This window comes from Rhincodon typus, chromosome 37 (genome assembly GCF_021869965.1).
Source record: "Rhincodon typus isolate 14 chromosome 37, sRhiTyp1.1, whole genome shotgun sequence".
Lineage (NCBI taxonomy): Eukaryota > Metazoa > Chordata > Chondrichthyes > Orectolobiformes > Rhincodontidae > Rhincodon > Rhincodon typus.
Window position 1 is genome coordinate 21,708,015 of NC_063368.1, and position 27,042 is coordinate 21,735,056.

The following is a 27,042-nucleotide window of genomic DNA, read 5'->3' on the forward strand; positions in this document are numbered from 1 at the left end:
CTCTCCTTAAACCCCCAACCTGTGACTCTTCTGGCAAGTCAACAATCACATAATGCCCCTCTGATGTATCTATCTAGCCTTACATCCAAACTAAAGCCATTTGAGCCCAAATATCTGTAATTACTTCCTTAAATGTCTGCGTCTATACTTTTCCCCGTTTAACAAAACCACTTTCATACTTGCATCTTTCAGTCATTGCTCCTGATTTCTCTTCCTACAACCCTGTCAGTTTTTGTCTATGAAGCATCTTTGAGTTTTTCTGAATTATGGGCACTATATAAGGTACAAGTTATTTTTATAACCTGCTATGGTGTTTTATTATCACATGTTCTCTGTAACAGATGTGGAAGCAAATTAAGATTTTAGAAGTAACTGAGTCAGCTGCATAAATATGAGTATAAGAAAGCTTTGAGTGGATGCAATCCATGTAGATGGAGCTGGTGGCTCAGAAAGTGTTGGCACTCTTCTGTAGAATGTTGGAAACTCTGATGAACAGCAGACTAAGAACAAATTGCTGAATGCGACAGTGTATCAGGAACAGATGTTTTAACATAATGTATATAGCTTAGCTTGGCTTTTTATTTTTATTTGAGTGCAGTGGAGAGCTACCAGAAGCAAAACAAATGATTGACCAGGAGGATTTTGTCATGATGAAAAGAGCCCTGCTGTCTACCCAGGTGAGAAAGATCTGTTAAAACATGTCCTACAGTTGGTAGATCAAGTTAGGTCTGTCTTGTCACTGATTTATTACCTGTGTGAAACAGTGCTGTGATTGCAGATTAAATATAATGTGTGTATCTAAATGTTGTTTAATTGAGTCTCATGATGTATGGTTTGGAATCAGGGAGTGATCTGGTGCAGAATGAGCTGTTCAGCAGGTTATATGTGTGCCCGCTCCTTGAAAAAAACCCTAATTTGTTCTGTGAAAGAATATAACCCTAGATTAGCAACCAAAGGGATCAAAAAGGACACAAAAGGTTGCAAAAAAAAGGAAGGCAAAGAGAAACTGCACAACTAAATTTAGTGGAAAAGTTTTCTGCAGATCCATCCATAAGAAAATTAGGATAAGGCAGTGAAAGGCTGCTCATTATAAATTCACATAATGACAACTCTATTTCAGAAATATTGAACGATTACTTTGTTCTCTATCTACCAGGGAGACCAGCATTATGGATATGACATTATAAGTTAAGATCAAAAGAAAATGTCAAAACATTTAAAGAGAGAAAGGGAGGAGAAATTTGATAAATTTGGAGAGCATAGAACCCACGGTCCAATGGATTGCTGCCATCTGTCCAGTTGATTGTAAACAATCCAGCGGCACTGTTTCAAAGATCAAGGGAATCGTATATTGTCCTAATTGATATCAATCCTGATATCAACATTAAAAAAAGGGTTGTCTGGCTATTATCACATTACTGTTTGTGGGAGCTTCGTGTATAAATTGACTGCTGTAATTTCTACATTACAACAGTGATTTCATTGACTGTAGAATACTTTGGAATGTCCAATGTTCACAAATGACACTATATAAATACGCATCATCTGTGAAAAGAAGTTAGGGAAGCCACGTATATTGTAATGTCCAAAACTCTAGCACTCTCAGAATCAACACGATGCTGGATTACTCCCTGGTGCAAAGGGGAAGAATGTTTAGCCAGTGAATAAGGAGGGCTAGATCTTACAATGGTGCAGCGGATTTGGGTTCTGTATATGCACAACGCTTGCTTATTCCACCCTGTGGGATCCTGTGCTTACTGTTTTTGCTCAGATCTTCCCCTGTGAAGGAAGATGTCAGGTTTTCTGACAAATGTAATTTTCAAACAGTATTTTACATGTTGGACATGAAAACAGGGAAACAAAGACGTGTGTGTATAAAGGAAGTAAAACAAGTCCAGATGCACTGAGGATGTTACCAAGCACGGTAATGAACCGTCTGCGGAACAACAAACCAGCTCGGCGAACCAACCAACCTCAACACCCACAACCCGAGCTACAAATCTACTCCAAAACCTTAGACAAGTCCAGAAAGTTATAGATCATTGAACTTATGCATAATTGAAGGTTAATGGAATTTTACCTGGGAATGTGATTTTAAAAGAAAGGAACAAATTCTGAAACTATAATGAAGTTAGCTGAAATTTCAAATTGAAAAGTCATGAGGTCATACTTGACAAACCCTATCAATTTCTTTGAAGATGTAACATAAAGGATAGTTAAAGGGACTGCAGTAAATGTCTGGATTTCCAAAAAAAAGCCTTCAATTGAGAGGAGATAGCGCAGTGGTTATGTCACTGGGCTAGCAATCCAGAACCACAGGCTATTGCTCTTGAGACATGGGTTTAAATCTCATTTTGGCAGATAGTGAAATTTGAATTTAATAAAATCTGGAATTAAAATTGAATCTAATGGTAACCATGTAACTAATGGTGATTGTCATTTAAAAGAAAATCTGGTTTAGCAACATCATTTATGGAATGAAAAATCCTCTATCCCAGTCTGGCCTACATGGGACTCCAGACTCGGATCAGTATAGTTGACTCTTAACTCCTCTTTGGCTCTGTCGGACATTTCAATCAGTTCGAGGGCAATTGAGCAACTAATGCCATCTTCTCCAGAAATACCCACATGCCATAGAAAAATAAAAGATATTGCATAGTTGACTCATGGGCAACAGCATAACATGTTGGATAAGTACATGAATAGGAAAGGCTTGGAGGGATATGGGGCAGGAGCAGGCATTTGGGACTTGTTTAGTTTGGGATTATGTTCGGCATGGATTGGTTGGACCAGAGGGTCTGTTTCTGTGCTGTATGACTCTGTGTGGAGTAGAGGTAACAGAGGGATAGCCAGCTGGTTTTAAAATCAGATTAAAGATTAAGTAGAGTTATTCAGACAGACAAATGGTGGAAAGTATTATTCAACAAGGATTGGTTCTGGGACCGCTATTATTCACCATTCACATACACGATTTGGTACTCAAACTCAAACCAGAACTCCATTCACAAACATGTAGAGCTGGACCCGATATACCAACCACTAAGAAACAAAGTTCTGAGGAAGGGTCACCGGACCCGAAACGTTAACTCTGTTTTCTCCTTCACAGATGCTGCCAGACCTGCTGAGCTTTTCCAGCAACTTTGTTTTTGTACTAAGAAACAAATCTGGCAGTGATGCCACCCACCCCAACAAATCAAGACACATCAATAACAAGTGGGACAGAACACCGACACTTCACCAGAGGCGCAATGATGATGTTACCTAGCATGGTGATGAAACGTTTGCAAACAAAATTACCAGTTTGGTGAGCAAGTTAACAACTGCATTGTTTCATATATGATAACAATGATGTTAAACTTGCATCAACAATTTTTTATTACTCATTCATGGATGTGGGTGTCACTGGCTGGTCAGCATTTATTGTTTGCTCCTGATTTGACCTTGTGGTGGTGGTGAGCTGCCTTCTTGAGCAATTGCAATCCATAGACCCACAGTGCTGTTAGGGAGGAAATTTCAGGGTTTTAACCCAGCAACAGTGAAGGAATGGTGATATATTTTCAAGTCAGGATGGTGAGTAGCTTGGAGGGGAACTTGCAGTGGGTGGTGTTCCCATGTATCTGCTGCCCTGTCCTTCTAGATGGAAGTGGTTGTGAGTTAGGAGGGTGCAGTCTGAGGATCTTTGGTGAATTTCTGCAGGGCATCTTGTAGATAGTACACACTGCTGCTACTGAGTGTCAGTGGTGGAGGGCGTGGATGCTCATGGATGTGGTGCAGTCAAGCGGGCTGCTTTGTCCTGGATGGTGTCAAGCTGCTTGAGTGTTGTTGGAGCTGCAGCCATCCAGGCAAGTGGGGAGTATTCCATCACATTCCTGACTTGTGCCTTGTAGATTGTGGACAGAACCGGGGAGCCAGGTGGTGAGTTACCTTCTGCAGGATTCCTAGCTTCTGAAATGGTCTTATAGCCACAGAATTTACATGGCTAGACTAGTTCAGTTTCTGGTCAATGGTCACCCAAGAAATGTTGATACGGTGGAGTGGTGGTTAGATTGTCTTTCGTTGCGGTTGGTACTTGTGTTTTGTTAATGCTTCTTGCCATTGGTTAGTACATGTCTGGATATTTTCCAGGTCTGCTTCATTTGGGCATGCGTTGCTTCAGTATCTGAGGAGTTGAGTGGTGCTGAACATTGTGCAATCGTCAGCGAACATCCCCGCTTTTGACCTTGTGATGGAGGGAAGGTCATTGATGAAGCAGCTGAAGTGAACAACAAGAACAAAAAAAATTACAGCACAGGAACAGGCCCTTCAACCCTCCAAGCCTGCGCCGATCCAGATCCTCTATCTAAACCTGTCACCTATTTTCCAAGGATCTGTATCCCTCTGCTCCCTGCCCATTCATGCATCTGTCCAGATACATCTTAAATGATGCTATTGTGCCCGCCTCTACCACCTCCACTGGCAATGCGTTCCAGGCACCCACCACTCTTTGCGTAAAGAACTTTCCATGCATATCTCCCTTAAACTTTTCCCCTCTCACCTTGAAATTGTGACCCCTAGTAATTGAGTCCCCCACTCTGGGAAAAAGCTTCTTGCTATCCACCCTGTCTATACCTCTCATGATTTTGTAGACCTCAATCAGGTCCCCCCTCAACCTCCGTCTTTCTAATGTAAATAATCCTAATCTACTCAACCTCTCTTCATAGCTAGCACCCTCCATACCCGGCAACATCCTGGTGAACCTCCTCTGCACCCACTTCTAAGCATCCACATCCTTTTGGTAATGTGGCGACCAAAACTGTACGCAGTATTCCAAATGTGGTCGAACCAAAGTCCTATACAACTGTAACATGACCTGCCAACTCTTGTACTCCACACCCCGTCCGATGAATGAAAGCATGCCGTATGCCTTCTTGACCACTCTATCAACCTGCATTGCCGCCTTCAGGGTACAATGGACCTGAACACCCAGATCTCTGTGTGCATCAGTTTTCCCCAGGGCTTTTCCATTTACCATATAGTTCGCTCTTGAATTGGATCTTCCAAAATGCATCACCTCGCATTTGCCTGGATTGAACTCAATCTGCCATTTCTCCGCCCAACTCTCCAATCTATCTATATTCTGCTGCATTCTCCGACAGTCCCCTTCACTATCTGCTACTCCACCAATCTTAGTGTCATCTGCAAACTTGCTAATCAGACCATCTATACCTTCCTCCAGATCATTTATGTATATCACAAACAACAGTCGTCCCAACATGGATCCCTGTGGAACACCACTGGTCACAGTTCCCCATTTTGAGAAACTCCCTTCCACTACAACTGTCCGTCTCCTGTTGCCCAGCCAGTTCTCTATCCATCTAGCTAGTACACCCTGGACCCCATGCGACTTCACTTTCTCCATCAGCCTACCATGGGGAACCTTATCAAATGCCTTACTTAAGTCCATGTATATGCCATTTACAACCCTTCCCTCATCTATCAACTTTATCTCTTCCTCAAAGAATTCTAGCAAGTTGGTAAGACATGACCTTCCCTGCACAAAACCATGCTGCCTATCACTAACAAGCCCATTTTCTTCCAAATGTAAATAGATCCTATCCCTCAGTATCTTCTCCAGCAGCTTCCCCACCACTGACGTCAGGCTCACCGGTCTATAATTACCTGGATTATCCTTGCTACCCTTCTTAAACAAGGGGACAACATGAGCAATTCTCCAGTCCTCCGGGACCTCACCCGTGCTCAAGGATGCGGCAAAGATATCTGTTAATGCCCCAGCTATTTCCTCTCTCGCGTCCCTCAGTAACCTGCGATGGATCCCATCCGGACCTGGGGACTTGTCCACCCTAATGCCTTTTAGAATACCCAACACTTCCTCCTCCCCCCCCCCCCCCCCCCCCCACTTTATGCCAACTTGATCTAGAGTAATCAAACATCTATCCCTAACCTCAACATCCGTCATGTCCCTCTCCTCGGTGACGTTGAAGTGGTTGAAAGTTTTATAGAAAGTTTGAGAGAGCAAAGAGAAAGGTATAGGAGATATGCTGACAGATTAGATGAAAGTTGGGAGAATGTTTATATAAAACAATGACCAGCATAATCAGAACTTTAAATGCCATAGAGTCTGTCATCATAATGAAACTGTTTACTCCTGTATCGTTCTGGTAAATCTGTGTTACATCTCCTGAGGCCGGTTGTGGTGGTGGTGGTGGGGGTGCGGGGGGGATGGTTGTGTGTCGGGGAGAGAGAGAGAGTGCACGCGTGCGTGTGTAGAGAGAGAGAGAGAACTGGTGTGATGCTGACCGGCTGAGGTTACCTTGAAGGATTCTCCTTCTCAACCTCTCCCCTCACCTACATAGTTAAGTCACCACCAGGTCATCTCTCTCTAGTTATAAAGCAGTGCTGTGGTCTGGTAACACTGTGGCAACTTGACTTGATACTGAGCTGGCAGCTGTATTCAAATTGCTGAGCCCAGCTGTAACGATCTCTATCCTGTTGTATGCGAACACACGTAAGATAAGGCTAATAATATTCCATTAGCTTTCTTATTATGTTATCTGTCGGCGCACTGGCTTGTAGTTATTTCTTTGTGTGGCTCAGAAGTCGCTCTTATCCTCTACAAACGGTGATCTAAATTCCTTAGGTTCAAAAATCTGAGCCACACACTTGCCTGTGGAGCTTGCTGCTTCAATCTGCTTTAGCTAAATTATTAATTAATGTAATGCAGAGCTGAGGACTAGTAACCTCTGAGGAAAAGCATTTGAGATAGGATAGTCCAACTGTTAGGCTGTTATGTTTCCTACAAATTAACTAATCACCATTCATGTATTGTCTGGAATTTTAATAGTTCTGATCTTCCCTTACCACGTCTTATGTGGAACCTTGTTAAATGACCTCTAGAAATCATTGTAATTAAAATTCACAGACACTTCCTTATTTACCATGTTCATTTCCTCCACAAGAAATTCAACTAGATTTGTTAGACATAACTTAATCTTTAGAAATCTATGCCGTGATCAGTTTATTCCCAACATGCAGTTACTCTGCCCCTTTGTAACATCCACGATATGGCTCAAAGGAATTGGGTTACAGATTAACCAGGAACTAATTCAAAAGCAAAACAAGCTCAAGGAACTGAAATGCCACCTCCTGCTCCTAATCAGTGTGTCTTGTATTTTACATTTGACAGACTTGACAAAGATGAAAATGCTCTGATCTCTGCTGAAAAATTGAGTAGTTCTTTAATTTTATATTTTTCTTTCTGTTCTTCAGCGTCGTTCGTTGCCTCCGGTTTGCACACACAACATGCTGGATGACTCCACAGATCCAATTCTGAACACAATTCGACGCATTGGCTTGTTTAACCATCCCAATGACCGAGTAAAGGTGAGGACCTGGAAAAGGATGTTCCCTGCACTTGAATGGAGTCTTACCTCAACACAAGGCCAGACTGAAATGTTTGAGTGAATTTTGTGTTCATTACTAAAAAGGATGCTAATACTGGGGAATAGAACTCTTCTCATTGTGGGAAACCTATATCCAGAGGTACTCTCTACACGCTGCCTGCATTACAGCCATTTCTACACTACGCAAATACCTCATTATTTGTGAACTACTGCGCGTAGTAAAACAAGTGCAGTTGAAAAGCAAATCCTCCCTCTGTTCGGTGTCTCGGGTCAGATGCAGCAAGACTTTGTGTTAGATATTATGGAGCCTTCTTCCTGCTTCAAAGCAGGTTGAGGGCATCAATGGTTAGGTCAGCATTTATCGCCCATCCCATTTCATGGTCATCGTTAGACTCTTCATTCCAAATTCTTTATTGAATTCAAATGCCGTCATCCACCGTGGCAGGATTTGAATCCAAGTCTCCAGAACATTAGCTGAGTTTCTGGGTTAATAGTCTAACAATAATATCATTAGGCCATTGTCTCCCCAAAGTTATTTATTCTGCACCCTAATTTTGTGACTTACACTACTCAATATTATTTCCCTCAAACTCCTTCACAAAAAATTATTTTTGTAACTTGGTGTTCATATATGTTTAAAACTGTAAAGTGAAAAAGCATATTTATTTTTTCTTCAACTTGAAGCTTAAGCAGATCCCCTCTCAGGGATCTGAAAGTTTAAGTTGCAAAATTGGAGCAATTCTTTTATTTCCTATCACCACGTCAAGCAACGATTGAACTTGAAAATTAGAAGGATCAGAATCAGTATGTGGACTCGCAAACATTTCCCATTATTGATAGGCTGAAAAGAATACAGTGAGAGACAATTAATATCTCTTCAATCTTTCAGTGCTTTCAACTGAATTTCCAACTGAATTCTGCTCAGTGCAATTATATTAAGTTGTCACTTTCCTTCTGGCATTGTTGCATTCTAGATATCCCAGCATTTAACAGAACTTAACTGAAGCTATTATGTGCATCTGCACAATGGTGCTCTGGCCCTTCACTATTTCCTCTCCATTCGTGCACAGATGCTTTTTCAAGTTGCAAAGGTATGAAAATAACCATTTTTTAATTGTTTAGGTAATCTTCCATCCTGAATTTCTGTCTTCCACCAGCCCACTGCTGCCACTTGATTATGAAGAGTTTGTACGTGGTTGTCACCTGGGGGTATTTCCTTCGTACTATGAGCCATGGGGTTATACACCAGGTGAGAGCAGTATATGATCTGCATTCAACTGAATTTATAATCGAGAAGAGGAAATATTGATAGGTGGCACACTCTGCTTCATGGCAGGAGCTAGCATGTTTAGAGAAATGTTACAACTATCAATGCTCACCATTATTTCTGTAAAAATCAAACAGCAGCTTCCAATTACTAAACATGTACTTAGACACAAAAGTCCAGAGATTCTTGTCCAAGATAGAGTGCTCCCTAGAAGGCTTTCTGGAAATACAGTTGTGCCACTTGATTCCACACTTAAATGTATTTAAATAACATGAGATGCAATGCTAATAGTATAGATACTGACTAAACATGCCACAGAAAGTTTGAACTTGTTGTATTCGCTTGCTGTCTGTAGGAAAATGCAAGTGCATCAATGTGTTGAGGACTCCAATGTGTTTAGTACAATACTTAGCTGTTTGCACAGAATGAGAATCTCAGGGTATCCCAGATCCAAAGGTCTGTAGCTGCTGAAAAAGCTGACTGCATTGGGAAAGAGGACAGAAGTAATTTTGAGACTAACTAACAAATTGGAAATCCTTCACCAGCCAAAAAGGCCAGTTTTCAGGAATAGTCCGATGTGTTGAGCCAAGATTGAGCTGGCTATGGGTCTGTAAGTGTGCAGCAGTGGCAGTATCTTAAACTGTTCTATCATTTATGGAGTTGTGGATAGCGTGGAGGGCTGTTGTAGGTTGCAATGGGACATTGACAGGATGCAGAGCTGGGCAAAGAAGTGGCAGATGGAATTCAACCCTGAAAAGCGTGAAGTGATTGGTTTTGGAAGGTCAAATTTGAATGTAGAATACAGGGTTGATGGCAGGATTCTTGGTAGTGTGGAGGGACTGGATTAATTTAGGACATCTGGTCAGCATGGACGAGTTGAACTGAGGGTGTGTTTCCATGCTGTACATGACTCTAAAACACTGGTGGCTTTTCAGTTGGAGGTGAGTGTCTTTGAATAAATGCTTTTGAAAGATTAATTTCAGTTCTGTCCTTCACCTAGTTTTCTGTAAGGGCCAGTTGGCTTCAGTTCTGATCATAACAGCCTAAATATGCACTTGACCAAAAAATGTGCTTAACCTAGGTGGTTAGACGAGAGTGACTGTCCTTTAAATCAAGGCAGAAATAGAGTCAATAAGGAATCCTAGGAAATTTGAAATCAATGGGATTGTATTACCCTGCCCCCCCGCCCTAGATTATGTGTCCACTGAAATTACCATTCCATCACCTTTTCCGGACCTACCATCTGTGGCCCTGACAATCCCCACCCTACTTGCCCTGGACTTTGGGATCCTACACTCTGGAAACTGCTTGTAATCCCAGTCTTGACCACTGCTGCCACTGGCTCTGCCCAGAGAACAGAACTACAAGCCAGGCAGGCTTTATGACAGCTGGCTATATCATCATCTGTCTTATTCTGTCTCCATCTACTGCCTATTGATGCATTTTCCAGCAGGTAGTTCCTGGATAGACATCAGGAATGGAATTCAACCAGGAACAGCGTGTCCAATTGTACAGTTCCAGAGACCTTGAACTCAGCGCAGGCTGATAATTGAAGTTGGAAAATATTTGGTCAGTTTGGTTTCATGGCTGAGAAATCCAATGAGTTCTCCATAGTACCACTGGGCTTCCAGCTCCTGCCAGTTAAGTGGCAATGACAAGTTTGGAACTGCACACTGCCAATATTATCGTCTGTTTCTGCCATTCATGTATCCATTAAAGAGGAACTCTGTGCCTGAGAATTATTGATGTTCAACTGTTAGTGTAATATTCATTGGCTCTTATGCTTTTTTTTATGGAAATAGAAGCGTAAACTTTACAAAAAATATAGGCTAGGGCATAAAAATGATGTTTCATGCTTGTATTCTTTTAATTGTGTTTCTGAATAATCCTGTTTCTCCCAGCGGAATGCACAGTGATGGGAATTCCGAGCATTTCTACCAATTTGTCTGGCTTTGGTTGCTTCATGGAGCATCACATCACTGACCCTTCTGCATATGGTGAGCCTTTGTCAGCAGTTCTGTGATGTGCTTGGTTCTGTCCCTGATGTTTATTGTGCCATCCCCCTTTGTTACCCCTCAGATGTGTTGATTTTTGCTATTTAGACAAATTAATCTAACTGGGAGCACCAGAGATAGGGGGAAAAAAAAATCCATCCTATTATATAGTAAGTTTCGGTACTCATTGAATAATAGAATTCCTACAGTGCAGAACAGGCTGTTTGGCCATTGAGTCTGCACCTACCCTCTGAAGAGCATCCCGCCCAGATCCGCAACCCCATCGTATCCCCATAACCCTGTTTTTTTTCATGGCTGATCCACCTATCTGTGTATCTCTGGACACTATTGGGCAATTTGGCATGGCCAATCCACTTACTCTGCACATCTTTGGACCATGGGAGGAAATCGGAGCACCCGGAGGAAACCCACGCAGACACTCGGAGAACATGCAAACTCCACACAGACAGTCGCCTGAGGGTGGAATGGAACCCAAGTCCCTGGTGCTGTGAGGCAGCAGTGCTAATGACTCAGCCACCATGTTGCCCTTAATTGTTAGAAATAGGCATTAGTTTGGTGAAGACATTAGTGAAGTTCAGGAATACTTGCACACTTGGAACTAGAGAAACGTTTAACTTGATTGCCCCTGCCTGAGGGATGTCAGTGAGCCTAAGAATATTGATACTTTTCTGACAGGAATCTATATTCTGGATCGTCGATTTAAGAGCCTGGATGAGTGCTGCAATCAGTTAACCTCATTCCTCTACAGCTTCTCTCAACAGACACGACGGCAAAGGGTAATTCAGAGAAATCGCACAGAGCGGCTCTCTGATTTGCTTGACTGGCGCTACCTTGGCCGGGTAAGCACATATTTGGAAAGGAACCAAGGAAAACAGTTTTTTTTTTTAGTAAAGACTTCTCATCCCTTCTGGTACCAGCTGTAATTAGGCATTATTTCCGCACATGGTCAGTGAGATCTCACCAGTGATAGCAAGATCCAGGAGGCTGTTTAACACAGTAGGACTAGTGGGTAGACTGGATAAAGAATTAGTTACAAAGCAGCGTTAAGTGAAGCATCCATTTGGGGAAAATTGAGGCTGACTGGTAATACGAGTATAATATGCTTTGGCTGAGAAGGGAGGGTAACAATAGACTGAGTGTATGTGAAAACATGATCTGTGGGGCTGGAAGAATGGTGTTGTTTTACAAATACACACAATGCTGGGGAAACTCAGGTCTGGTAGCATCTGTGGTCATTTTACATGCTGGGTCAATGCATAAAGCTCAAAATATGGTATCCAGTTTAAATTTGTATCATTTTCTTCACGTTGTCTCTTCTCATTTTTCCTTCCAATGTGCATTGCTTTACACTTCTGTGAATTAAACCCTATCTGCCATATTACTGCTAATTTCACCCATTTGCTGACCTCCTGCAAATTGTTAATATTCTACTCACTTTTTATTCCATTGTCAAGATTTGGTCTTCTGAATTTTGTTTGATTATCACTAGGGATTGGTAGGATATTTGCAGATTTCTTGCTAAATTTGTTTATGTTTTTGTCCTTTTAATGCCCTGACAGGAGATTGCGTGGCTGGTGAGCATGTTTCATAGAGTGTGTGGGTTACATCATGTCCCTGTTATAGACAGGCTTGGATAATAACTTAGTCTTCTTGTTTTACTGTATGGGCTGCATTGTTGTTTGATTGTGTGTTTGTATCTCTTTCAGTATTACACCCATGCCAGACTCTTGGCCCTTTCTAAAGCCTTTCCCAATAACTTCTCCCATGACATAGCAGAGATTTCTGCCGTAAGTAATCAAAGATTAGAGTTGATCTTTCTCTGCACTTTCTCAGTAGCTCTAACACTATATTCTGCATTCTGTTCTGTTACCCTGATGTACTTACGTAAGGTATGATTTGTCTGGATAGTATGCAAAACCATACTTTTCACTGTATCTCAGTACATGGTGACAATAATAAATCAAATCAAGTCAGATCAGGCCGTCTGGGTAGAGCTTAGAAATAAAAAAAGGGTAATTACCTTGCTGGGATTATACTACAGGCCTCCCAAAGTGAGAGGAAGATAAAGGAGCAAATATGTGGGTAATCACAAAAAGGTGCAAAAGAAACAGGATTTTAGTTGCAGGGCATTACATTGCCTTAGTGTGAAAAGATTAGAAGAAGTGGAATTTTTAAAGTGCATCCAGGAGAGCTTCTTGTGCCAGTACATAGATTGTCCAACTAAAAATGGGGCAGTGTTAGACCTAATCCTAGGGAATGAAGCTGGTCAAATGGTTGAAGTTTCAATGGACAAACATTTTGGGAATAGTGACCATAACTCTATAAGTCAATATGAAAGGGATAAGGATAGCGCAGAAGTTAAATGTCTAAATTGGGAGAGAGCCAGTTTCAATATCATTGGACAGGATCTGGCAAACATAGACTGGGAACAGCTACTTGCAAGGTAAGTCTATATTTGAAAAGTGTGAGTCTTTTAAAAGTAGCATAGTGAGAAATCAGAGCCAGTGTGTTCCTCTAAGAGTGAAGGGCAAGGGAAGCAAGTCCAGCAAACCCTGGATGCTAAGGAATATCAAGAGTTTGATAAAGAACAGGAAGAAAGCATACGTTATGTGCAGTGCATTAGAACTGGGAGAGTCGGGGGGGGGGGTCTCCAAAAGTGTGTATAAGAGTGTAAGATCCTGCTTGAAAAGGAAATAAGAAAGGCAAAGAGGGGCCACGAAATATCTTTATGGGATTAAGAAAAACCCCAAGGCTTTTTATAAGTATATTAACAGTAATTGGATAACCAAGGAAAGAACATATAACCAACCAAAGGGGCAACCTGTATATGGAGGCAGTGGGCATGGGTGGGGTTTGAAATGAATACTTCTTATCTGAATTCACAGATTGTATCACCTTCAATAACCAAAGTATAGAATATAAGAACAAGGAAGTATTGTTCCAATATTAAACATTGATTAGGCCACAGATACAATACTGTATGCGGTTCTGGTCGCCACATTATTGGAAGGATGAGATTGCACTGGAAAGGTGCAGAGGAGATTCACTAAAATTTTGCCTGGGATGAAAAATCTCACTTACGAGGAGAGACTGGATAGGCTGGGTTTGTTTTCCCTGGAACAGAGGATGCTGAGGGGGGCATCTGATTAGTTCATATTAATATACAAAATTATGAGAGGCATAGATAGAATAGATTGTGAGAGTCGTCTCAGGGCAGATATAAAGAAGACCAGAGGGTATAAGTTTAAGATGAGGAGTAAGTGGGTTAGAGAAGATCGGAGAAAATTTTCTTCTAGGTGGTAGAAATATGGAATGCACTGTCTGAGAGGGTGGTGGAGGCAGTTACTTTCGCAAAATTTAAGAAGCATCTGGATGAGCCCTTAAAATGCCGGGGCAGAGTAGGCTATTAACCAAGTGCAGGTAAACGGGATTAGTGTAGTTTTGTGTTTGTTGGTCGGTACAGACATAGTGGTCTGAAGGGCCTGTTGTTGTGACTATATGACTATGACACATTCCCCTCTTCGTTTCTTGCCCAGAACTTTAAACATCTCCTAGTCTTTGCACAACCAATAGAAGCAGCTTTTATTTGTCTACATTCTAAATCAGTAGTAGACTTATTTCAAATCTTCCCTCAATCTCTTTTGCTCGCCATTCCTACAATGTAACCTGGTAGCAAAAATTCCTCAACCTTGCAATCTTTCTGGTAAATCTCCTTGCGACTCTCTCAATGGCTTTCACATCCTTCCTGAAGTTTGGGGATCATAACTGTTTTTTTTTCTGTCAGGATGAGTTAGCTCTGCACAAAGACCAATTGACATAGAATAGATAAGGGACAACCAGTGGATGTGTTGTACTAGGATTTTTAGAAAGCTTTTGATGAACTCCCACATAAGCGGTTATTTTGAAAAATCGAAACACATGGGATTGGTGGTAATAAACTGGCATGGATTGAGAATTGTTTAGCAACGAGGGAACAGAGTGGAAATCAATGGGCTGTTTTCAGAGTGGAAGGTTGTGATAGGTGAGGTACCTTGGGAATCGGTGCCTGGATCCCAGCTATTTACAATAAACATTAGTGATTTGGATGAGGGAGTTAAATGTAATATTTTATGTTTGAGTTTGCAAGTATAGACAAGTGAGTGGACAAATACATGACAGATGCAATATAACATGGCTAAATGTGAAGTTGTCTACTTTTGGTAGGAGAAATTGAATGGTAAAGTATTATTTAAAAGGTGAATGATTGAGAAGGGTTGATGTACAAAGGCACCTGAGTGTTTTTGTACACCAGTCGCTGAAAGTAAAGATGCAGGTGCAGCAAGCAATTAGAGAGACAAATGGTATGTTAGCCTTCATTGCAAGAGGGTTTGCATTCAGGATCAAGGATGTCTTTATGCACTTGCGCAGGGTCTTGGTGAAACCACACCTGGAGTATTGCGTGCAGTTTGGTCTCCTTACTTAAGGATAGATATACTTGCCAGAGAGGGAGTGCAGCAAAGGTTCATCAGACTGATTTCTGGGATGGCAGATTTGAAGTACAAGGAAATGTTGGGTTGACTGGGCCTGTATTCAATAAACGATACACGAAAGAGAGGGGATCACATTGAAAAACGCACAGTTTGACAGGCTGAACAGATTGGTCAAAGGGAGAGTGCTTTCCCTGGCCAGCGGAGTCCAGAACAAGCGGTCGCAGTCTCAGGATATGGGGTAGCCATTTCAGACTAAGGTGAGGAGCAATTTCTTGATTTAGAGGGTGTTGAACCTGTGGAATTCTCTTGCACAGATGGAGGTGAAGTCACTGAATATATTTAAGAAAGAAATTGGTTGATTTCTAGAAGCTAGAATTGTCCATGGGATGGGAAGATGGAGGATCAGCCACGATTGTGTTGAATAGTAGGGTAGGCTTGATGGGCTGAGCGGCCTAGTCTTACTCCTACTTTCTATGTTTCAATGACACCTTATGCTTTATGCCCGTAATACAATTATAATAGTTCATCATTTTTAACTGCATTCATATTGAAGGGAGTTAATTTAGAGAGCTGACCGAGCAATGGAGCTGGATTAAACTGGTTGAAATTTTCAAAATATTAATAGTTCATTAGTTAATTTTCAAAGTGAAAAGAAAATGAACATTATTTTCTTCGCATTTAAAAATGGATCCTGATATTGATATTTATAATTGATATTCTTAACCCATTTCAGTTTACTCAGTGTGATCAATAATCTTTGTTCTTCATTATTTCAGAGTTTCCACTATCCACGGCCTACATCATTCCCACCTTCCCCATCCTTCTCCTCTGCGTCCAGCCCTCGTTACAGTGACAGTGACATTGAACCATACAATGAGGAAGAGGAGGCTGAGATAGATCGTAAAAATATCAAGCTGGACTCCATGCTGAACCTAATTCACGAGCGTAACAAAAGTCTAGAAAACTCTTTTACATTTAAAACATCCAGCACCAGTAATACTACTACACCCTCTAGGCCAAGTGCATCCTCTAGTGTCCGAGCATCTACTAGTTCCAGCAAGCCAGCTGATCCCAGTGATCCCAACAGGATGACCAATTCCAGTGATCCCAAAAGGCCAACCAGTCCCAGTACCTCACGTGATCCCAGCAAGCTGACCGATCCCAATGATCCCAGCAAGCCGACCGATCCCAGTACCTCAAGTGATGCCAGCAAGCCAACTGATCCCAGTGATCCCAGCAAGTCAAACAATCCCAGTACCTCTCATGATCTCAGCAAGCCAACTGATCCCAGTGATTCTAGCAAACCAACCAATCCCAGTACCTCACATGATCTGAGCAAGCCAACTGATCCCAACGAGCCAACCAACCCCAGTGATGTCAACAAGCTGACCAATCCCAACAGTTCGAACTGGCCAAGTAAACTGAGTAATCCCAGCAGGGATACAAATCCTAGTAATTCCTAGCAATCCCAGAGGTAGGAATACACCAATTAATTCCTCTGGAGCCAGCAAATTGACTCATCAGAATGGTACCATGGACACGATTTGTTTAATGTTTTAACTCTCATCTATCTGAGTGTAACTCAAGTCCAACCCAAACAGGGGGCAAAAGGATAGAAATTTTCAATAAAACAACTGCATTTGCTGGTGCAGCAATGTATCATTTGACAGTTGATGCATATTAACTGAACTGATGGAGAGGAACAGTATTTTTGCCCATTACATTGCAGCTGAGTTTTATATGACTACTTCATGGAGCAGGGTCTTGTGGCTCAGCGGGTAGTATCCCTACGTCTGGGCCAGAAGCTCTGATTTCGAGTCCCAAGCCATCAAAGGTGCTTTTGTGACATGGCGAAACAGGTTGATTGTCAGCCTGAAAATCCTTCCTACACAGGACAGGATACTCTGCTGGTCAGCCATCTCTCTGAAAGGAAAGGCAAACTGCTTCAGTCTTCTGCCTAAAAGCATGGACCAATCCAATAAAAGGCAGTTCTCCTTGAACTTTGGGTAAGTGCTTGCTACTTTGTCCATATAGTGGTACAGCTTTAAATCATTCTATGATCCCATGATCCTTGTATTGATTGCGGTGCAAGCTCACTACGTGCAGTTGAAGCAACAAAGAGGGGTAAGGCAGCTGTTTCCGTGGACCATGTTAAAGCCCAAGTGACTAAGGAGAAGAGGCAAGCTGTGGTGAAGGGCACAGTAGAGCCCAAGTGGTTCAAGGGGAAGTGGGTGTAGGAAGGATTATTGGGGCAAGGGTGGTTGTTGAGGCATTGTCTACCCAGAGTGGGACAGTGTCTGACTTGGGGCTAGGGGACGGAGATGACCTCAGAGCAGTTTCTGTCCTGTTCTGTCCTCTCAGCTGTGAAGTTTGAGGCCGTGATTGGAAAGGGAAAGTTGATGGATTATCTGCCCATTTGCTGCAGGAAGCTCTGGCGTGGGTATGTTTGGAAGTATTGGCTCACGTAGGGTATGGTCACAATAGTGCTGCGGCGAATGTGATCTGGTCGAGGTGGAATTTGGTTGATTAGGGCCAGGTCTCACGGGGGTCAAGAAATGTGATGTTGCGGGTTGCCTCAATCAAGGGTGGATTGAGAGGCTGAGAAGGGGCATCAGGGGTCTTACATAGTTATGGGTTCAGTGGGGAAAATGGAGCAATCAGTTGTAACATTGAGAGGTCTGTAAGAAGAGGGTAGCTGAGGAAGGGGGATATGGGGAGTTTTGCTGGTCCTAGGGCCAACAGGAATTGCAACACACTGAAGGAGCTAAGGAATGGGGGAGGGGTCTTTGGTGTGTCATGGACAGTGCTAGGTGATGAACTTACCTAGGGCAATTATTGATCAGGCATGAATGGTAAAAATCAAAGAGAATGATGCTTGAATGCATTAAGTGACTTTCTTCACAGATCTTCTGAAATTAACAGCACAATGGAGCAATTGGGCTGGTCATCTTGCAGCTGAGGAGGAAACAATGGGATAGGATTCAGTTGCAGCTACCACCCAGGCCTGCAGAAGTGCAGCATTCAGGACCGCAAGGGACATGTCAACATTGGCCAAGATCTGCATCCAAAGGCTTCAATGCAGCTGTCAAAGAGGCAATGCCAAACGCAGCTTGGGATGTGCCAGGGCATCCTGCACTCGGACATTACTGGATTGAGGCATTGCCCTTGAAAACAGCCTCAGGAATCATGACTACAATTTCCAAAGCTTAGTCAAGCTTCACTGGGTCATGACAACGTAAGTCCACAGATGGTGTGAGATAGTAAAAGAAATTGCAATGAAATCCAGCATCTCATTGTGGCAGGAGATGGTGTGTTACATTTTCAGTTCAACAATCAGCATCTGGAGGCTCAGTGAGACTGCAGCAAATAGAACACTACAAGTGATTCTATAGTTTATTGAAATATCTTTATTATATATTTACAGAAGTGCAGACTAGTGAGCGACATACGCTGGACACCTATAATGTCCATGTATCCTAAAACTATCATCATCTTTCTTTGCCTCCATTATGTCTAGGCTCTGCCCTGAAATCTGGAGTTGAGCTGGAGGGAACCTGAAGGTCCACCCTGGTGACTGTGATGACTTGGGCAGGCATCCTCTGGGGTTCAAGGCTTACAGATTCACAGCTGCTGAGAGTCATTTGCACAAATACAAGTGTACTCTCCTTGGCCTGACCTGCTGTAGGCAATGGGGTCACTGGCAGAAGGTGACAAAGAGGCAGAGCACTTCTGGAGTATCCTGAAATGAAACCCCTGGTGTTCCTGGCTGGCACTGTTCCTTCCTGTAGGATCCTGCTGGCTTTTCCCTGGCTCCTTGATGTGAAATAGAATCTGGAGAGAGACTGGTATCTTGTTCACTTTTCACTTTGCCATTGTTGCTGCAATGGTTTGATCAGATCCAAGGGTATATCTGTAAACTGGATCTCCAAGACAGCTGCCGTCCTTTTCATGGGGACAGCTAAGCACACACATTTGAGAGCAACAATGATGGTCAGAGCTTGGATGCAGTGTTAATGTTGAGTCTAACAAGGGCGTCTGAAATCATGTGAATGTACAAATGAAGAGTAAGAGGAGGCGACTTAACCCCTGAAGCCTGCTCAGTAAGATCATGGCTGATCTGATTGTAGTCTTAAATCCACATTGCCATCTACCCTGATAACTCTTCAGCCTTTTGCTGAACAAGAATCTCTCTCTATCCACGCCTTCAAAATATTCAAGGACTCTGCATCAATACCATTTCAGGAAGGAAGTTCCAAAGACTCATGATCCTCTGAGAGAAAAAATTTTGATTAATTTCTGTTTTAAATGAGCAACCCCGGATTTTTTAAACAGTCATCCCTAGAGCTAGATTCTCCCACAAGGAGAAACATCCTCTCCACATTGACCCTGTCAAGAACCCTAAGGATCTTATATCAAGTTGCCTCTTACTTTTCTAAACTTCAGCGGATACAAGCCTAGCTTGTCCATCCTTTACTCATTAGACACCCCGTCCATTCCACATATTAGTCTAATAAACATTCTCTGAATGGCCTCCAACACATGCATATCCTTTCTTAAATAAGGAGTCCAATACTGTGCATAATAATCCAGATGAGGCCTCACTGAAGCATGGCCTCCCTACTTCTGTGTTCAATTCTTCTTACAATAATTTAGATATTCTGTTAGATTTCCTAATTACTTGCTGCTGTTTCCTTTCCCTGTCTCTGTAGGTTCATCGTAAGTCTTGTTGCTGCGTTCAGGGACATGTTACGTACAAGGGGGTCAGCAGGTGTTGCACCCAGTCTGCAGGAGAACTCTGTGTAACAAAGCATCAGACTTTGCTTCTTGTACTAGCTGAGGACCCGTGTCAATGACTTCTGATTGTGTTGTGAACCTGAGCCTAGTGTGATGGACAGACATGCTGAGGTGAACATCTCTGACTTGGTGGTGGGTCCAGGTGAATGTCGTGCTGGAGCCTCCTCTGGCTTTCGAGGGTCATTGGCCTTGGAGATGGTGCTACTGCTGAGGAACTGTTGTGGTACTTTGTGTGAGACTGCTGTGTGACTGATAGCACCTGTAGTGAAGGAAAGAGAAATAGCTGATAAAGGTGCAGAGTCCGTAATGTAACTAAGGTTTTGTGCAATGGCAGTTAGACTGTGCGCTGCCCCTACATGAGTCAGTTTGTACTGAAGAGATGGTACCCTTCCAGAGTACAGGAAATTGTTCATCATTTTTCCTGCACTGGATCTGGTCCTGTTTTGAGGGTGCCAGGCATTAGCCTGCACTGTGCCCTTAGCCCGGGCTGCCACCTCTGATGGAAGGGCAACCCTTTTAGTGTATGATCTGGAGCAAAGCCTCAGATGAGGCAGCATTGAACCTTGGGGCCGGTTTCTGCTTACTCCGAGACATCTCCAGTGGTATGTGTTGGGGATGGCTAAGGTAGACTCCAGCAATGCTGCAGGCTGGCAGAGAGTGCAGAACTGTTCAGGCGGCCGTTAAAGATGATGCCAGTCAGGACATGAACTTCCGGGCTGTGTCCAGTATAATTTATTACTCCTGTCATGAAACAACTTGCACACGTTTGGGATGAACTCCAAAACATTTGGCCACGCTAAGACTCAACCTGGACTGTGGCAGAAGTGTCAATTTCTAATACAGCCAATGCCATACTTTAACTCTAAAGAATATTCCTGTTCGAATACAGTAAAGGCCATGGTCCCGGACAACACTCTGGCAATGGTACTGAAGATATGTGCTCCAGAACTAGCTGTCCATAGCCAAGCGGTATTAGAACAACTACAATGCTGGCATCTCCTTGACAATGTGGAAAGTTGCCCAAGTATGCCGTGTCTACAAAAAACGGGAAAAATCCAACCCTGCCGATTACTGTCCCAGCAGTCTATTCTTGATCAACAGTCAAGTGGGGGCATATCCAAAGACACTCAAGTTAGTTGTAAATCGCAATCCTTTCTGCAAATTCCGTTTGTAGTTTTGCGTATGCCTCCAACCAGCTGTGTGATCTCGCATCTTCTGCACATTCACCCTCTCTGGGCCAGTGGATGTCTCTGGGGATCTTAGTTCAGACATTCTCTTTGCTGCCCCACCTGCTCACTAATGTCCCTTTTGCTGTGCCTGATCCTCCTGGTGTGTCATAACCTTTCTTAGAGCTGACTTTTGGGGTAGATGTTCTGGTTCCAACAACCCCTTCACGTGTTCCGCTAGGATCCATCAGTGCCTCTCATGTACCTCTCTGGCTGTCAAAGGGAACTGTGTAATCTAAGTGTTTAACAGTTTCATTCAAGTATGTTAGAACATAGTACAGTACAGCACAGGAACGGGCCCTTTGGCCTACGATATTGTACCGAACATGATGCCAAATTAAATTAATCCCTTCTGTCTGTCCTTGGTCCATTTCCCTCCATTCATTTTCTTATTCATGTGCTTATCTAAAAGCTCCTTAAATATCCCTATTGTATCTACCTCCACCGTGCTCCACTGGCAGTGGGTTCCAGACGCTTACCACTGTCTGTGGGGAAAAAAAAAAACAAAAAAAAAAACACCTGCTCCTCATATCTGCTTTGAACTTGCCCCTCTCACTTTGAATGCATGTCCCCTCGTATGAGACATTTCAACTCTGGGGAAAAGATTCTGACTGTCAACCCTATCTATGCATCTCAATTTTACAGACTTCTATGAAGTCTCCCCTCAACCTCTGCCGCTCCAGAGAAAACAACCCGAGTTTTTTTAGCTCATACCCTCTAAGCCAGGCAGCATCCTGGTAAACCTCTTTTGCACCCTGTCCAAAGCCTCTACATCCATTCTGTAATGTGGTGACCAGATTTAAATACAATACTCTAAATGTGGCTTTACCAAAGTCTTATAAAGCTACAACATGACATCCTGACTCTTGTACTCAATGCCCCGACCAATAAAGGCAAGCATACCATATGCCTTCTTTACCACCCTATCTACTTGTGTAGCCACTTTCAGGGAGCTATGGACTTGAACCCCACGATCCCTCTGTACATCAACGCTGTTCAGGGTCCTGCCATTGACCGTATACTTTTCCTTAACATTTGACCTCCCATAGTGCAACACCTCACACTTACCCAGTCTAAACTCCATCTGCCATTTCTCCACCCATATCTGCAACTGATATATATCCTGCTGTATCCTTTGACAACCTTCTACACCATCCACAACTCCACCGATGTTTGTATTGTCTGCAAACTTACTAACCCACTCATCTACATTTTCATCCAAATTATTTATATATATCACAAACAGCAGAGGTCCCAGTACGGATAACTGCGGAACACCACTAGTCACAAACCTCCAGCCAGAAAAGCACCCATCCACTACTACCTTCTGTCTTCTATGGGCAAGCCAATTCTGAATCCAAACAGCTAAATCACTGTGGATCCAGATCCTGTATGAGCCTATCATGAGGGATCTTGTTGAAAGCCTTAATAAAATCCTTGTAGACAACATCCACAGCTCTACCCTCATCGATCACCTTCGTCACATCCTCAAAATTTAATCAAGTTAGTAAGACATGACCTGCCCTGCACACAGCCATGCTGACTATCCCTAATTAGGCCATGCTTTTCCAAATGTGAGTTGATCCTATCCCTAAAAATTCTTTCCAATAGCTTCCCAACCACTGATGTGAGACTCACCGGTCTATAGTTTCCTGGATTATCCCTGTTTCCCATCTTGAACAGAAGAAGAACATTAGCTAATCGCCAATTGTTGGGGTCCTCTCCAGTGGCTAGCGAGGATACAAAGATCTTAATCAAGGTGCCAGCCATCATTAAGGAGGCAGTGCTGGGCAAGCTAATGGGTCTAAAGGTAGACAAGTCTCCTGGCCCTGATGATGGGGGAAATAGCAAATGCACTAGTAATTATGTACCAAAATTCACTGGACTCTGGGCTGATTCCCACACATTGGAAAACAGCCAATGTGACGCCACTGTTTAAAAAAGGAAGTAGACAAAAAGCAGGTAACTATAGGCCAGTTAGCTTAACTTCGGTAGTGGGGAAATGCTTGAATCTATCATTAAGGAAGAAATAGCAAGACATCTGGATACAAATTCTCCCATTGGGAACACCCAGCATGGGTTCATGAAGGGTAGGTCATGTTTAACTAATTTGGTGGAATTCTTTGAGGACATTACTTGCATGGTGGATAATGGGGAACCTGTGGATGTAGTGTATCTGGATTTCCAGAAGGCATTTGACAAGGTGCCACACAAAAGGCTGCTACATAAGATAAAATTGCATGGTATTACAGGTAATGTATTAGCATGGATAGAGGATTGGTTGACTCGTAGAAAGCAAAGAGTAAGGGTAAATGGGTGTTTTTCTGGTTGGCAGTCAATGGCTAGTGGTGTGCCTCAGGGGTCAGTGTTGGGACCGCAATTGTTTACAATTTACATAGATGATTTGGAGTTGGGGACTAAGTGTGGTGTGTCAAAGTTTGGAGATGACACTAAGGTGAGTGGTAGAGCAAAGTGTGCAGAAGACACTGAAAGTCTACAGAGGGATATAGATAGTCTAAGTAAGTGGGCAAAGGTCTGGCAGATGGAGTACAATGTTGATAAGTGTGAGGTCATCCATTTTGGTAGGAATAACATCAAAATGGACAATATTTTAAATGGTAAAAAAATTGCAGCACGCTGCTGTGCAGAGGGACTTGGGTGTCCTTGTGCATGAATCGCTAAAAGTAGGATTGCAGGTGCAGCAGGTAATTAAAAAGGCAAATGGAATTTTGTCTGCCATTGCTAGAGGGATGGAGTTTAAAAACAGGGAGGCTATGCTGCAGCTGTATAGGGTCCTGGTGAGACCACACCTGGAGTACTGTGTGCAGTTTTGGTCTCCTTAATTGGGAAGGGATACACTAGCATTGGAGGGGGTGCAGAGGAGATTCACTCGGTTGATTCCAGAGTTGAGAGGTTTGGATTATGAGGAGAGACTGAGTAGACTGGGATTATACTCGTTGGAATTCAGAAGAATGGGGGGAGATCTTATAGAAACATATAAGATTATGAAGGGAACAGATAGGGTGGAGGCAGGGAGGTTGTTTCCACTAGCAGGTGAAACTAGGGCTAGGGGGCATAGCCTCAAAATAAAGGGAAACAGATGTAGGACTGAGGTCAGGAGGAACTTCTTCACCCAAAGGGTTGTGAATCTGTGGAATTGCCTGCCCAGTGAAGCGGTTGAAGCTATCTCGCTTAATATTTTTAAGGCAAGGCTAGATAAATTTTTGAACAGTAAAGGAATTAAGGGTTATGGTGTGTGGGCGGGTAAGTGGAGCTGAGTCTCAAAAAGATCAGCCATGATCTTATTGAATGGCGGGGCAGGCTCGAGGGGCCGGATGGTCTACTGCTTCTAGTTCATATGTTCTTATGTTCAATTCCCCTCTTGCGTTTAACAATAACCTGGGATAGATAATATTGGGCCCTGGGAACTTAACCACTTTAATGCTCTTCAAGAGACCCTACACTATTTCTTTCTTGATCTCAAAATGCCTCAGCATATTAGCATGCTCCACACTAATCTCACTATCCTGCATATCCTTCTCCTGGGTGAATACCAATGCAAAGTACTCATTTAGGATCTTGCCCACATGCTCTGCCTCCAAGAGCAAGTTCCCTCCTTTATCCTTGAGTGGTTCCACCTTCTCTCTAGTTATCCTTTTGTTTTTAATGTATCTATACTTTCCGAGGTCATTTCGTGGCCCCTCCTTGTTCTCCTGTTTCCCAGCTTGAGTTCTTTCCTGCTTTCTTTATATTCCTTATGGGCTCTGTCTGATTTTAGCCTCCGAAACCTTACATATGCTTTCTTCCTAAATCCACAACCACCCTCTTATCCAAGGGTCCCTTACTTTGCCATTCTTATCCTTCCTCCTTACTGGAACATGCTGGCCCTGAATTCTGACCAGCTAGTCTTTAAACAATTCCCACATGTCAAATGTGGACTTGTCTGATAACAGCTCCTACCAATTAACTCTTCCTAGTTCCTGCTAATACTGATGTAATTTGCCCTCCTCCAATCTAGTACCTTCCTGCAATGTCCTGACTTATCCTTATTCATAGCTTTCTTAAAACTTAGGGAGTTGTGATCACTGTATCCAAAATGCTCTCCCACTGAAAGGTCATCTGGCTAGGCTCATTAGCCAATACAAGGCCCAGTATGACCCCTCCTCTAGTTGGACTATTCGCAAACTGTTTCACGAAACTGTCTTGATTGCATTGAACAAATTCCGCCCTGTCTAAACCTCTTGCTGTAAGGCAGTCCCAGTCAGTACTGGGGAAGTTAAAGTCACCCATTATGACAACCCCGTTGTTAGTGCACCTTTCTATAATCTGCCTACGTATTTGTTAATTGATGTCCCAGTGGCTGTTAAGGGGGCTTATGGTATAATCGCATCAGACTGATTACATGTATCTTATTTTTGAACTCTACCCATATTGCCTCAGTGGATGAGCCCTCCCATATGTCCTGTCTGAGTGCAGATGTAACATATTCCCTGATTAGTAGTGCAACTCCTCCACCTCTTTTGCCTCCCTCTCTAGTCTAAAATAACGAAACCCTGGAATGTTCAGCAGCCAGTTCTGTCTGTTCTTCTTGCATCCAGGTCTCTGTAATGGCCACAATATCATTGTCCTATATACTGATCCAGACTCTAAGCTCATCTGCCTTACCCATAATACTCCTTGCATTGAAATAAACACATTGCAGCCCATCACTCCCATCGTGTTCATTTACCTGTCTTTGCTTTTCCTTCCTTTCAGACTTACTGGTCCTAACTTCTACCTTCCCCTCAATCCCTCAACTTGCTGACCTGCTGGTTTGGTTCCCAGCCCCCTGCCACTCTAGTTTAAACCCTATCGATGTTGGATATGTGAGATGCCCTTTCCAGTCATCCGTATCGAGGTGCTAACTCTAAAGCCCAGGTAGCACAATTAATTACTGCTACACACCCAGGTAATTCTGGGTGACTACAGCAGATTGCTTAGTTGAGAGTTACACATTGGGTCCCATATTTTTATGGCCTTGTTTTCTGAGGAGGGACAATCGCAATCAGATTGCACTCTGCTCAAACTATTTATACATTAGGAGTGAGATCTACATTTCTGAGGGAATTCTGATTAGGCTCCTACAAAATATGAAGCATACTTTAAAGCTGATAGGGATAAATCTGGAGGGAAGGCAAACCACACGCTGCTCTTTCACAGTCGTGAATTGGTGTATTCTGTGATTTAAAAGTCCAGCATCACAGACACTTGCTTAGGCAACTCTTGTAAAAGGGTAAGTGTGTAGTTGGAGTGCCAGGTAAAGAAAGTACTAGATATGTAAGGTGGCAGGTTGGTGGAAAGGTATGGTGCCAGGTTGGGGGTAGGGTGACGTGTGAGCGGAGTTCAGGCTGGGTAGGGTGATGGCTGAGTGGGAAGCAAGGTGGGTAGAGTGATGGGTGAGCAGGGTACAGGGTGGGTAGATGAGCGGAGTGCTGGGTGAGTAGGGTGATGGGGAGTGGCGTATAGGGTAGGTAGGGTGCAGGATGGGTAGGGTGACAGGTGAGCGGGAGCAGAGTGGGTATGGTGACAGGAGAGCAGGGTGCAGGGTGGATAGGGTGGTTAAGGTGAACGGGGGTGAGGGTAGGTAGAGTGATGGGTGAGCAGGCTGCAGGGCAGATAGGGTGAGTGGGGTATCAGGTGAGCAGGATGCAGAGTGGGTAGGATGGGTAAGGTGAGTAGGGTGCAGGGTGTGTACGGAGACAGGTGGTAAGCAAGGTGCAGGGTGGGTAGGATGGGTAAGATGAGTAGGGTGCAGGGTGTGTAGGGAGACAGGTAAGCAAGGTGTAGGGTGGGTAGGATGGGTAAGGTGAGTAGGGTGCAGGGTGGGTAGGA

At 43.2% G+C, this 27,042-nt stretch overlaps 1 protein-coding gene across 1 annotated transcript in view; it reads left to right on the forward strand.

Moving 5' to 3' along the window:
• LOC109923235 (glycogen [starch] synthase, muscle-like) overlaps positions 1-27,042 on the forward strand; it is a 64,015-nt gene that overhangs the window by 34,573 nt on the left and 2,400 nt on the right. The window contains exons 10-18 of the mRNA XM_048617600.1: positions 599-677; positions 7,267-7,380; positions 8,523-8,649; positions 10,569-10,664; positions 11,358-11,521; positions 12,389-12,469; positions 15,928-17,157; positions 18,056-18,386; positions 19,861-20,087. Coding sequence (XP_048473557.1) covers positions 599-677; positions 7,267-7,380; positions 8,523-8,649; positions 10,569-10,664; positions 11,358-11,521; positions 12,389-12,469; positions 15,928-16,614 — 1,348 coding nt within the window. The 3' untranslated portion in view covers positions 16,615-17,157; positions 18,056-18,386; positions 19,861-20,087. The remainder of the gene's footprint in view (positions 1-598; positions 678-7,266; positions 7,381-8,522; positions 8,650-10,568; positions 10,665-11,357; positions 11,522-12,388; positions 12,470-15,927; positions 17,158-18,055; positions 18,387-19,860; positions 20,088-27,042) is intronic.